General features: G+C 37.8%; 1 protein-coding gene across 2 annotated transcripts in view; it reads left to right on the forward strand.

Moving 5' to 3' along the window:
• lrch2 (leucine-rich repeats and calponin homology (CH) domain containing 2) overlaps positions 1–8,863 on the forward strand; it is a 67,922-nt gene extending 59,059 nt beyond the window's left edge. For both annotated transcript variants that reach the window (XM_047378217.1, XM_047378216.1), the window contains 4 exons: positions 360–472; positions 6,074–6,211; positions 6,342–6,419; positions 6,749–8,863. In XM_047378217.1, coding sequence (XP_047234173.1) covers positions 360–472; positions 6,074–6,211; positions 6,342–6,419; positions 6,749–6,868 — 449 coding nt within the window. In that variant the 3' untranslated portion in view covers positions 6,869–8,863. The remainder of the gene's footprint in view (positions 1–359; positions 473–6,073; positions 6,212–6,341; positions 6,420–6,748) is intronic.
• The last annotated feature ends 5,580 nt before the right edge of the window (positions 8,864–14,443 follow it).

A 14,443-nucleotide genomic window follows, 5' to 3' on the forward strand; every position in this document is an offset into this window, starting at 1 on the left:
ACACAAGATACCCAAATGTTGAGGTTTTATTGTTTAGATATGATAAAATCTCATTTTAAATAAGGTTGTTAATAAAAGGGATTTTCTTTTCATTTAGTCAGATTTGCATCATATATTTGAAAAGATTCGTAAAGGTAACATAATGTAAACGGTGTTTGAAATAAACTCCTGGGTCTAGAAGGTCTAGAAGGAAAACATGCAGTGTTTACTGTTATGATACTGAGAGGAAATGGACTCCAGCTGTTCCGTGATTGGCCGGAGTATTACTCAGTCATTGTAGTTTCATAACAATGTTTTCCAAAAGCATTTAATTCTTGGAACATGGAACTCAGATCAGCACTCTTTATGTCTTATTTTAGCCTTTCCTCGAGGAACCCGTCAGGACCTCAGCTCGACAGATCCCAGTTTCACCATGAGGAGGAAGATGGAGCATTTGAGAGAGGAAATTGAGCAGATTGGCCTTCTACGGCAGGTCAGATGCTTTGTAGTTTGTTTATGCCTTTCTGGTTTTCATCAGCCCATGAATCATACAAAGAGTAATGCCTGACATATCTGGTTTGTGTTCCCAAGTTTCCTCCTTGAACTAAATAAGTTCAGTCTAAACATCCACAGTCCTGAGTGCTCCATGTTAGGTACTCATGTTGTTTTGCTTATGTAGTACAGCATATAGTATGTTAATCTAAACTTTTCTCTAAGCTTCCCTGCCTCTTGAGCAAGACACCTGAATAGATTTCAAAAAGCTGTTTCACATGTATATGTACAGTATAAGGACCATGCCCCACTGTGTCAAGAAGGGTTTGACCAAAGTGTGGTGATGTAAGATAGACCACAAAATAATCATTTTCCTCTACTACAAAGATACCAAGTAGCATTCAGGAAACAAGAGTAGAAACAGATTAGTTTAACCAAAAACTGTTATCAGTTGTCACTTGCAGCTTTGTAAGTCTCTTATGTCCTTTTGTGTCAAGATCCACTAGTGCTTGGGTTTTGGTTTTCTTTTGTTGTTCTTTGATCTTTTCCTTGACCTGAGGCACCAAGTTACCTACAGAAGAACCTTTGTTCTTTCGTCACTGAACAGGAGAAAATTACAATTCAAACAGCATTTAATAGATTTCAAAAACCTCTGTAGAACAAATAATTTAGTTGAATGGGGTTTAAAAGAAATTTAAATGTGAATATGATCAGCAGAGCAGTATTAAGCGATGTTAATAAAAGATTTTATAAGATGGTACAAAGAATGAAGATGTGGCACAAATAAAATAATGCCAAGAACAGAACCCTTAGGAACCCCATGATAAGAAGTAACAAACCTCGACTTAAAATTAGGTATGGCAAGATAATATGGAAGATAAATAAGAGGCAAACCATTCTAAAGCTGGGCAAGAAATTCCTGGCCAAACTGTCCCCAACACGGAAAGAATAAGTTTACTTATTGGAAAATGTTTATTTTACTAGTTTCTATTTATGTTTAAGTTAATTTAATTTATTTTGGAACTGGAAATTTAATTTAATTTAATGTTTACCAAACACTTCTTTGTATGGTATTTGGATATTTGTTTGTTTGTTTGTTATAAGCATTTCTGAAATTGATTTATTTATTTACTGTTTGCCATTGTCTGAAATAAAAAAAAAAAAAGAAATATATATATATAAAAGGCTTTGGGGCCTCAGCAAACCACAGTGAGAGTCATTATCCATGAATGAAGAAATCATGGAATGCTGGTGAACCTTCCCAGCAGTGGAAACCAAAATTACTTGAAGAACACATCAATGACTCATTCAGGACTTTACTGGCCGTACATTACTCCTCACCTCTCATCGACTCTTTTTATTTGGCACCCCAAAGGACAATCCTCAGTCAGAGATCAGTTGTACGTTTCCACAAGTTTATTAAAACCAATCTGAATTCAGAGAGGGAGACATCATACTTACACTGGTACCTGGAAACGTCTGTGTGTTGTCTCACTGGGGGCTGCGTTACATTACGTTTTATACCCCACGTTGTTGTGCAGCACCTTTTTTCAGTTACATACACAATCATTCTGTCTGTGGATGTCTCCCCAGCAACAGCATAACAAAAAAAACCGAGATACATTTCATCATTTAATTAAAGAATTGTTTCCCACACGTCTTCAGGAATCTTCAGGGAGAGGAGTACCATGCCTCCCCAATCCACTGCCAGCTTCTCACGATACAGACAGAAAACACCTGCAAGCTTTAACCTTGAATAATAAACACTCATTGTGTTATAATACTAGAGGCTACTGTTAAGGTTTTTTTCTAACTATCAAAAGCATAACTAAAATCTCCTAATAAAAATCAATCTATAAGCAGCAAATCCCAAATATATCTTAGTCTTAGCGACTAATAATAAGGCATTTATATTTCCACAGAGGTCAGGAATCCAGAACATCTATAGCACCGCAGACCTCACATGCATTGGTTAAGGTTGATGTTCATGATTAAACAACAAGAAACAGACTCAGTGGGTAAAAAGGTCATCCTTGGAGGGTTCAAAGGCCAAAGACACCCCTGACCAAAAAGAATGCCAAGACCCTTCTTACATTTGCCAAGAAAACATCTTAATGAAAAAGGCTTTAGAACATATAAGGGTGTACAGCAATGGCCCGGACTGTGTGGTACTGTGAAGTGCATTTCAGAATCATGTTGGCACCAGTGCAGAGCTTACTTAAGGTTGGCAGCAAGTCAGCAGGAGTGAATAAGTATGGCAAAGACTTATTGACAAGGTTGTTGTGACAAGAATTGTCTTTCTGATTGTTTACGGCATTTAGAAAACACTTGGAAGCCATTTATCTAGGAAAGAAAAGTTAAGCGCTACCATACGTTCTGTTGTCGTGCCAACTGTAAAGAATCTTGATGCAATCCATAAGGTGGAGTTGTGTCTCATCCGAGACACGGACTTCCTCAGACCAACACTGCCAGGAATAACAAGCAATATCACAATATGTTCCAATAGGATCTTTTTCCAACAATCTAGGCATGGCTTGGTGATATATGTATTTACTAGCCTGATAGAACACAGTTACTACAGTATCTTAAAATTAGAACAAGCATACAAGCCGCACAACTGAACCGACTCTAAACACTAAAAAGACAACAGGGGTTTATCAGTTTGGATTTGGACCAGAACTTGATATTTTGCATGCTACAGGTAATTGCATAGTATCACTCCTTAACACAAAAATAGCAAACATTCCTAAATAATAAATGTGATATTGTTAATATAAACATTTTCAATTTTAGAAACAACTGAGAAACACAATTATTTCAATTAAATAACAATAAGGGAATTAAAAGCCTTTCTTCTAAACTGCTTTAAAAGTTGTAAAAACAAACTGTTTTAACATCCTATTCCTGAAATCCAACCTTAGAAGTTAGAAAATTTCCCTTTCAAGATAACACAGACTAAATCAGAAATCAGCAGATATAATCTGGTACTTGGAAGCACTTGTCTTTTCTGTGTAATAACCGGGAAACAGGGCCGTTAAGGACATACTTTCAGTATGGCACTTTAAACAGACTCAGATGGGAGTCAGAATTTGGTGTAAACAAGAAAGCACGATCCATCCTACCTTGTATCAATACTTCAGTTTAGTGATGGTGGCATAATGACAATTATCGGGGGACATTTTCTTGACATGCCTTTCCCTCTTTAATATCATTTGAGCATAGTTGAAAACACCACAATCTGATTGAGTATTGTTGCTTTCTGTGTGTCATTATGTGACCACCATGTACCCATCTTCTGATGGCTTCTTCCAGCGTGATAATTCACAGTGTCTCAAAGCTCTTATAATCTTAAACTTGTTTCTTGAACATGAGAATACATTTACTTTACATCAGTAACCTCCACAGTCACCAGATGTCAATCTAATGGACCACCTTTGGCATGTGGTGGAAAGGTAGATTCGCATCATGGATGAGGAGTTGAAAATACTGCAGCAGCTCTTGATGCTATTAGGTTATCATAAACCAATTTTTCTGGGGAATGTTTCTAATGCCTTGTTGAAGTATGGCACAGGAAAGGACCCAGTGTGCCTAGTGATATAAGATGATGACAGATAAAGTCTTATTTTGTTCTGCAGTGTTGATTTAAGACGAAACAGGTGCCAACTTGTCATTTACCACAGCAGAGATAATAAATACGGAAAGTATATAGTTAGAACCGCAGAGACCATTGTCCCAACAGACTCAGTGAGCAGTTGAAAAAAGGTCCCTACATGAATTGCTTCATTGTTGGTACGGTAAACACAGCAATGCCCCTTGGAAAGTAGTTTTTTTCTGTTTTAGTTGCACTGTAGTTTTCAGGAAAAGAAATTGGAGTTAATTTCTGATTTCTAGTTGCTTTTAGATGTTCCTAGGACTCGTTTTTTGGTTTGAGGAGACAGAGCCTTTTCTGTTGTGGCTTCCAAACTCTGGAACAATCTTCCTCTTACTGTAAAGATGGCCAAAACCTTGGGAGTCCTCTTTAAGGATTCATCTTTTAAACTTGGCTTTTATTTCCAGTTGAGCAGAAATATCAGGCTGTTCTTATTAATCTTGTCTTAGTCTTTTTTTTTTTTTACTTATTGTTTTTTTTAGCTTTTTGTTTCTTTATTTTTCTATTTGTTATTGTAGGTGTTTGTGTCTTAATGGCCATTTTTATGTTTTTTTTTCTTTTTATGGACCTCTGCAGCACTTTGGTCACTTTGGGTGTGTAAATAAAGTTTGACAGTTTGATTGATTGATTGATTAACTGACTAACTGACTGACTGGCTGATCGATTGATTGATTGATTGATTGATTGATTAACTGATTAACTGACTGACTGGCTGATCGATTGATTGATTGATTGATTGATTGATTAACTGATTAACTGACTGACTGGCTGATCGATTGATTGATTAACTGATTAACTGACTAACTGACTGACTGGCTGATCAATTGATTGATTGATTGATTGATTAACTGACTGACTGGCTGATCGATTGATTGATTGATTGATTGATTGATTAACTGATTAACTGACTGACTGGCTGATCGATTGATTGATTGATTAACTGATTAACTGACTAACTGACTGACTGGCTGATCAATTGATTGATTGATTGATTGATTAACTGACTAACTGACTGACTGGCTGATCAATTGATTGATTGATTGATTGATTAACTGACTAACTGACTGACTGGCTGATCGATTGATTGATTGATTGATTGATTGATTAACTGATTAACTGACTGACTGGCTGATCGATTGATTGATTGATTAACTGATTAACTGACTAACTGACTGACTGGCTGATCAATTGATTGATTGATTGATTGATTAACTGACTGACTGACTGATCGATTGATCAACTGATTGATTTAATTTATGTCCATTTTGCTTTTAATGAAACAGGCATTCTTGTATTCATTGAAAGTGGTCTTGGTCTCAATATGTCTACAAAGACAATGTGTTTTGTTAGATGACCATTTTCAGATAAGCCACCACCTGACCTATCATCTGACCTATTATCTGACCTATCAATTAATCAGGGATAAAAATGCCCCAGATCTCAATTATTAAATGTTGCTTTTTGAGTGAATTAACAATTTCTTTACCTTTTATTTTGTAATTTATGTTTACTGTGTCTATACGTTTTTTCTGCAATTTCATAGGGCAGCAGCACCCTAGCGCCTCCTTTTGTCTCCTATTCCCCTGCCAATAGTAGTGATCTAATTTCTGGTAACATGAACAAATCTTTGTTTTAAAATGCACATACTAACTATGGGCTGCCATGTATTGTCTGAATATTTAATGTTGCTGTCATGGAGAAGCTGTTTAACCCGTAGTTTTAGAGTTGAGTCATAAACTACAAATAAAATTGAAACAGATACATAAAGTCAACTGAACAAGGGACTCATGACTTCAGTAACCACAGCCAACCTTGCAGTAAATCAAACACAATCATTTAGTAAAAGAGCAAGACAACTGGATGACCACAGCTGTTTCATTAGGATGTGAACTTTCTTTTTTACCTTTTCACTTACTTGTGTATTTATTGTGTCATTTTCTAATGTGTGTGCAGAACATTGAGTCCCGACTAAAGGTCCTGCTTCCCGATGATGTCGGTGCTGCTCTCATGGATGGAGTGGTCCTCTGCCATTTAGCCAATCACATTTGCCCCCGATCCGTTGCCAGCATACACGTACCATCACCTGCAGTAGTAAGTATACTGTCTCTCAAACAAGGTTTAAATGCATTCTTATATTTTGAAAACAGTTTTGCCCCGTGACTTTTTTTAATGCTGGATGCTTAGTTTAGCACACTAACATGATTGATGTTGTGGCTTCCAGCCAAAGCTAAGCATGGCAAAATGCCGCAGAAATGTTGAAAACTTCCTGGAAGCTTGCAAGAAACTTGGAGTTCCACAGGTAAAACATTTTTACCGTCTCACTTTCAAATGTTTTTACTCAGCTTTTGTTTGGGTTTTTATGATTTATGTGCAGTAATATTAATCGTTGACCATAGAAGATAAATTACAAAATTATGATGCCGCTAACTGTCTATCAGAGGCCTGCAAGTTAATTTGTGCACTTGTGAGTCTGGTATATAGCTGAACTTCTGTTTTTCCCGTCATAGTAAATGTCATCATTTAAGATAATCTGTCTGACAATTATGCATTCAATAGGTGGTGAATCCTGCTGTAGAGCGAAATCCGTCTTTCTTGTGACATTAATGAATGATCTCTCTGTTAATTCAGGACAAATTGTGTCTGCCGCATCACATATTAGAGGAGCGAGGTCTGGTAAGGGTCGGCATGACCGTCCAGGCTCTGCTGGACCTGCCCACGCCAAAGTCCACACACCTGTCGTCTGTTTGACACGGAGAGTAAACGCTGCCTATATCCTGCAGTCTTCAGCCCATTTATCTTTCCCTGCCCATATCTGGACCCACACTGCCAGGGACTGAGGACCCCTCTTTTTGGGGCGAGGACTCGGTGACTTTTGGATTTACGACGGTCGAGTTCTGCCTGACTGAAACAGGATTATGAAATCCTTCCTTAAATGATGTCAGTCAGCAACCAGTTCCTCTCCATCACATTATCACATGAATCTAGAAGCTTGTTCCTGGACTGTTTGTGGGTTTGTAATGTGACGGTGTGATTCCTCTGCTGTACTGTTAACCTTGATGAAAAGACTTTGACCTCCCTCTCAGCTATACCTATGGACTCTGCAAGTGCCAGTTCAGATTGGACATCCATGCCGGTATTGCAGTTTGGCAAACAAAATGACAGAGACATAAATCGCTGTTTCACTGAAGAGGACGTTTTAAATTTTTTATTAAGTATTTTGTTGGTTTTCTTAGTTATTTTATTCTATTTTTGCCATATTCTCTCTTCTCCACCCTTGTGTCATGGAAATAACTGCCATGACTGAATTTAAGAATCTCACTTGTTTTTATGAGATCGAGCTTAAGCTACACTTTGATTTGGTGCTAATGATTTTGTACTGAAGTTACTGTAATGGGCATGAAAAGGTATGTAATATTCATACACCTTGACAATTTTTTCACAATTTGTCCTCAAACAAGCTTACTTGTATTTTATTGGGTTTTTATGTGATGGACCAAAGCAAACACCAAACATTTCTGAATTGGAAGGAAAATGAAACATTGTTTTTACAATGTTTAACAAAAAAAGCACGTGCACTAATGAGTCAATGCTTTGTAGAACTACTTTTTGCTGTTTGTAGGTGCAACAGGCTGACATTTTCTCCTCATTCTTCCTTGCAAATGAGCTCAAGGTGAATCAAGTTATGTGCAAAGATGCTATGAACACAGATTTTTAAGGTCAACACATGAATATGCTTTGTAACCATTCAGTTGTAGTTCTGGCTGTATGTTTAGGTTTGTTGTTCTGCTGTAAGGTGATCCCCAGTTTCAAGTCTTTTGCAGCCTCCAGCAGTTTCATTCCAAGAACACCCTCTATCCATCCTCCTATCAATTATGACCAACTTCACTGTCACTGGGGAAGGAAAGCATCTCCACAGCATTAACCTGCCACCCCCATGTTTCACCATAGAGATGGTGTGCTCAAGGTGGTGTGCAGAGAGATGTTTAAAGCTTTGAATATTGTTTTATTACTTAACCTTGCTTAACTTCTCCACAACTTTCTCCCTGACCTGTCAGCTGTGTGCCTTGATCCTTATGATGCTGTTTGTTCTCTAACAAACCTCTGAGGCCAGAAATAGAATTGCTGGATTTAATGGACACTAGTGCTAACAAATCTTAAAATAGAAAACATTACACCCAGATGGACTCTCTCCAATGGATTTTGTTTAGTGTTCAGAAATGAATACTAACTAGGTTCTGAACTTTTCGGGTTTTATTTAAAATAAAAGTGTGATCTTTTTCTCCATTTAAAACCTAAGCAATGCTTCCCATTTTACCATCACATAAAATCTCAATAGAATACATTTAGGCTTTTGATTGTAATGTGATCAAATGTGAAAAGGTTTGAGGGTTATGTATGTTTTTGCAAGACACTATATTTTGCTGGCAGGCCCCAAATTCACCAGGGGAGGTGAAATTTGACCACTGTGATAATGCATGGTCCTAGCCAAGGCATTTCAATGTACATTCAAGTCCGTATGTTCCTCGATGTTTAAGTGTATTATTATTTAAATCTATTTTTCTAACCTCAGTTGAAACATGTTAATGATTCTGTGAGTTACTGTTTGCATAATGGGGCTGTTGCTGCTCAGAGATCCTTCTGCAAACCTCCCATTTTCACTATGGTCATATCCAGTTTATAGGGTGCCTTCCTGTACATGGTTCTGATCTAATTTATTATTTCAGTAAATGTATTTAAGTTTTATTTACTTATTACTTGTTGTTTGGTCAGGCATCTTAACCTCAGGGGCAGTAGAACATTTGTCTTTAATGAAAGTTTTCCATAGGCTGCTGGCAACTCTTCAGATTGACTGTCGAATCAACATTGTGGCTCAAGTGCAGTTTGAGAAACCAGCATCTGCCAAACAAATCACAAGGGGAGAATAGCTTTCGAAAATGACAACACATGCAAACATGAAAAAAGAAAAAAAGGCAAACAGCTATTGAGACATGATCCAAATAACATGGCAGGAATTTCGCAACAAATAAACCCCCCCCGAAAAACTAACATTTTCTACAAGCAAATAAGTCAAATGAGCATAAGAACAAAACAGTTTATACTTTCTCCAACATGTCTGATCAATAGGTGTCTTCTTTAATATTGGGAGTTGCACACCTTTGCAGCAACGAGTCCTAAATACATGACATCGTTCCCTCAGGCAGGAGTGGTGTAATATTAATTTGAAAATTAGTGCACCATAACATGAATAAGAATTGCTTTGGAAAATAAAATCAGGTTGTTAAATTAAATTCCTGTCAAATTAGTTAGTCAGCTATTTTAACTGGGAATGCTGGCGAACTGAGAAAAGTAATGTGGCAAATTAAAGCGCCCTCTGCAAAGTTGGGAACCCGTAGGAAAGGTGTGTAAAATCTCTGAAACCCAATTTATTCCTTTATTGAAGCAGTGGAACTTCACTCAGCAAATTGTAGAAAAACACAACATTGGATTTAAATGCATTTTTTTGATCATGGGAAAAATGAGTTATTGTTTTAAAAGAATTCAACACTGCCACAATCATTTGGGCTTGATCTGGTTGATCTGTATTCAGTAAGTCAGGAAATAGTCATAAGAAACCTGCTGTTCTCAATATTTAGCCATATCTACAGTCAATTTCTTGCTCTAGGTTCAATTTATGGGTATCAGACTAAAAGGAGCTCAATATACAGGGGTTGGACAATGAAACTGAAACACCTGTCATTTTAGTGTGGGAGGTTTCATGGCTAAATTGGACCAGTCTGGTAGCCAGTCTTCATTGATTGCACATTGCACCAGTAAGAGCAGAGTGTGAAGGTTCAATTAGCAGGGTAAGAACACAGTTTTACTCAAAATATTGAAATGCACACAACATTATGGGTGACATACCAGAGTTCAAAAGAGGACAAATTGTTGGTGCACGTCTTGCTGGCGCATCTGTGACCAAGACAGCAAGTCTTTGTGATGTATCAAGAGCCACGGTATCCAGGGTAATGTCAGCATACCACCAAGAAGGATGAACCACATCCAACAGAATTAACTGTGGACGTAAGAGGAAGCTGTCTGAAAGGGATGTTCGGGTGCTAACCCAGATTGTATCCAAAAAACATAAAACCACGGCTGCCCAAATCACGGCAGAATTAAATGTGCACCTCAACTCTCCTGTTTCCACCAGAACTGTCCATCAGGAGCTCCACAGGGTCAATATACACGGCCGGGCTGCTATAGCCAAACCTTTGGTCACTCATGCCAATGCCAAACGTTGGTTTCAATGGTGCAAGGAGCGCAAATCTTGTTCTGTGGACAATGTGAAACATGTATTGTTCTCTGATGAGTCCACCTTTACTGTTTTCCCCACATCCGGGAGAGTTACGGTGTGGAGAAGCCCCAAAGAAGTGTACCACCCAGACTGTTGCATGCCCAGAGTGAAGCATGGGGGTGGATCAGTGATGGTTTGGGCTGCCATATCATGGCATTCCCTTGGCCCAATACTTGTGCTAGATGGGCGCGTCACTGCCAAGGACTACCGAACCATTCTTGAGGACCATGTGCATCCAATGGTTCAAACATTGTATCCTGAAGGCGGTGCCGTGTATCAGGATGACAATGCACCAATACACACAGCAAGACTGGTGAAAGATTGGTTTGATGAACATGAAAGTGAAGTTGAACATCTCCCATGGCCTGCACAGTCACCACATCTAAATATTATTGAGCTACTTTGGGGTGTTTTGGAGGAGCGAGTCAGGAAACGTTTTCCTCCACCAGTATCACGTAGTGACCTGGCCACTATCCTGCAAGAAGAATGGCTTAAAATCCCTCTGACCACTGTGCAGGACTTGTATATGTCATTCCCAAGACGAATTGAAGCTGTATTGGCCGCAAAAGGAGGCCCTACACCATACTAATAAATTATTGTGGTCTAAAACCAGGTGTTTCAGTTTCATTGTCCAACCCCTGCACATGCAAGACTTTTCAAAGTTTTATTTAGAAAAAAAACGTGTACTCTTTTCCTTCTACTTTACAAGTATGCATCGCCCATTAAAAACTTTTGTTTGTGGTTGTATAGTGAAAAAATGTATAAAAGGTTTAAACGGTCTGAATACTTTTGTAAGGCACTCTGCACATGTTTACCTGGGCTGAGAATAATTGAGGAGAGCACTATATGCATATTTGGGACACTTTTATAATCTGTTTTAGAGGTTATTTTCAACCAAAATGATAACGATTCTGTATGTTTCAGTATTCAGAACAGCTGTCCTGCAGTTACATATGCTCAAATACACATTTCTGAAGCTAAAAATTTCATGACCTGCAGAAAACATGTTTTGCTCACATGCAATCAAATATCTGACCTCCAGCATCACGATTTGCTAATTCCATCAAATCTTTGCAGTTAAAACCATATAAAAAAACATAGCGTTGGGCTAAGAGCTGTTTTGATGTCAAGTGAAAATGTAGCAAATCAGTTCTTTAAATCTCTAATGGAGGATAACTTCAGCTCCTAAAAACATCAAAGTTGTCAGGATGGTGTTCCAGTTTAATAAATACTGAATATTATGCAGCATCAGAGCACCTAAAACATGAAATATTGTGCCTTAAGTGAGGGGTATGCTTTATTTGTGTCTTTATTTACATTTTTGGTAGTTTAAGTAAAACTGTAACATTTACTTTTCTCTTATACCTGCATTACACTCAGAACTATTCACAAGGGGATTCGTGGGAAATCGTTTTTGGTAATCCTAGCTGACCTAAGACATTTAAAGTTTAGTCTGATGTGAGACACTGAGAAAAAAAATCTTTTGTGCATTTCTATACAGAATGTGTGATTTATTTTGTTTTCCATTGAGATGCAGCTCAGATTAGATCACTCTCAGACACATTTTGGGTGTCAGCCCCACACATTTGCATATTTTATTGTGTCTAAGAATTTGTAAAATACAGTAGTAATGATGTGGTGACAACAATCAAACTCTTGGTGATACAGTGAGATTTGAAGTGGCGTGCTGTTTGTATGCTTTTCCATGATAAATGTCTGGTCCAAAAAAGAGAAAGCATGCAAATCTATGCTTTGTTACTGCTCTTCCCGTCCTCACAATGAAACCTCATGGGCATGGCAAGTCTCAGTGTGATTTTACCCATAATTTTCCTTTATGTGCAGCTGCGTAGATACAAGATAATGCAATGCATTTTGTTTTGTCACATCTTGAGTGTACATATGGACACCACAGAATCTCTCTCTGTTTACCAGAAAATCCCTAGAAATCTTAATGTTATCGGCCTTATGGTTGTGTAAAGTCACTCTAGTGCGATAAGGCACATTTTTTTGCACAATTTGAGTAAATCGTCCCATGACTACTGTTTCCTTATTCCTTTAGTGTGTGTCACCATTGAACTAATGTATCAACTGAGCCTATGAGCCAACAGATAAAATCCAACATAAAATCCGACATAAATATAAACTATAGCATTTTACCACACTGTGTTAAAGTCTTAGGTTTGCCAGTGACTGTCAAGAGCTTTTACAGCATAAGAAAGCAATGTGTAGCTGTGATTTATGTTTCAGCTCTATTGCCCTATGTGTGGCCCTCATTACTTGACTTTTCTCACATGATAGAGTGGTTAGAGGGGAAATGCATTTATGAGTCAAGAAACAAAATGTAAATAATTGCTTATGGTGACATTACTTAAACAGTAGCTGTCTGGCTTAACTGTTATTATATTGTGTTTCTGTGCATGTCCTTAGGATTAAAAATGACTCTCACAGTTGGTTCAGTCACTCGTGGAACACCAACAAGCACGATTTTTCTGAGATTTTGCCACTTGACAAAAAAAAAGATGGTACATGCTCCACAGAGAGCAGATGTGTACCTGGATGAAGCTGCTATTAGCTAAGAGCCTTCATTTCCCTGACGTTTTGAGGCCTGTGAGTGTGCTTTTTTTTTTGTAAAAGTGCCAGTTATCAGAGGTGAGTCATTGTATACCTGTAGGGGAAATCGTAAGTGTTTGTGTGTGTGATTTTAATTTTCTCTGTAAAGGGCATGAAAGGTGTGTCACAACTCTAAACTGTTTCATTTGAAGTGCTCATGTTTCTCTTTTTGTTTTTTGTTATCGTCATTGGTGTCGGTGCCCATCAATTTGCACTCTTGCTGGTACATGCATTTTGATTGACCTAAAAAAAATATTTTTTAGCACAGATTCCAGAATCTTACTTAGGATAGCAGATCAGTTTCTCTACCTTAGTGCCTTGCAAAATATGCAAATGTTTTATGGAGATTTTATGTGATACATCACCACAAAGTAGCGCATAATTATAAAGTGGAAGGCAAGAATAAACATGGTTTTCAAAATTACTTATAAATATAGCTAAATAAATTAATGTCCACAGCATGATGCTGCCACCACCATGTTCCATAGTGTTGATGCTGAGTTCAGCATGCGGTGCAGTGTTAATTTTCTACTTAGCTGAATAATGCCTAAAACTTAAATTTTGGTCTCATCTGACCAGATCACCTTCTTCCACATGTTTGCTGTTTCCTCTACATGGCTTTTGGCCAACCTATTAGGACTTCCCAGGACTTTGTTTCAACAGTGGCATTTTTCTAGTCTCAGTGATAGAATAAAAGTTGTCGACATTTTCCCACCTGAGCTGCAAATCTTTGCTGCTCCTCCAGAGTCATCATGAGCCTCCTGGATGCTTATATGGTTGGAGTTGTTCTCTAGTCATTCCATTTTTATATGACAGATTGAACAGCTCAATTGGGATATAGTTCTATAACCAAACTCTGCTCTTATCCTTTCCAGAACTTTTTCCCTGATCTGTCGTCTGTGTTCCTTGCTTTTTATGATGTTGTTTGTTCCCTAATGTTCTCTAATAAACCTTTGAGGCCTTCACAAAACAGCTGGATATAAACTCTTAGATTATACTATACTAAGGTAGACTCTATTTCCTTGTGAAGACAACGGGTTGCACTGGATTTTATTTAGGGGTATCAGAGTAAAAGGAGCCGAATACAAATGCTTTCTGCACTTTGTAGATTACCTATTTGTGAAAAACATTGGAAAGAGTATCATTTTTGCTTCCATTTTACAATTATATGCTAGTTTGTTTTGGTCTTTTAAATAAAATTCAAGTTGTGGTTGCGACATGACTAAATGGGAAATGATTGAAGACGTTTGAATACTTTTGCAAGGCAATGTAAGTTGTAGCCCAAACAGGTAAAACGAATCATGTTTCTAAATGTAGAGGCTATTGCGCAGTGTAATAATGCCCTCACATTGTGGTGTGTGGTGTGCAAACAGTAATAAATA

This window comes from Girardinichthys multiradiatus, chromosome 11 (assembly GCF_021462225.1).
Source record: "Girardinichthys multiradiatus isolate DD_20200921_A chromosome 11, DD_fGirMul_XY1, whole genome shotgun sequence".
NCBI lineage: Eukaryota > Metazoa > Chordata > Actinopteri > Cyprinodontiformes > Goodeidae > Girardinichthys > Girardinichthys multiradiatus.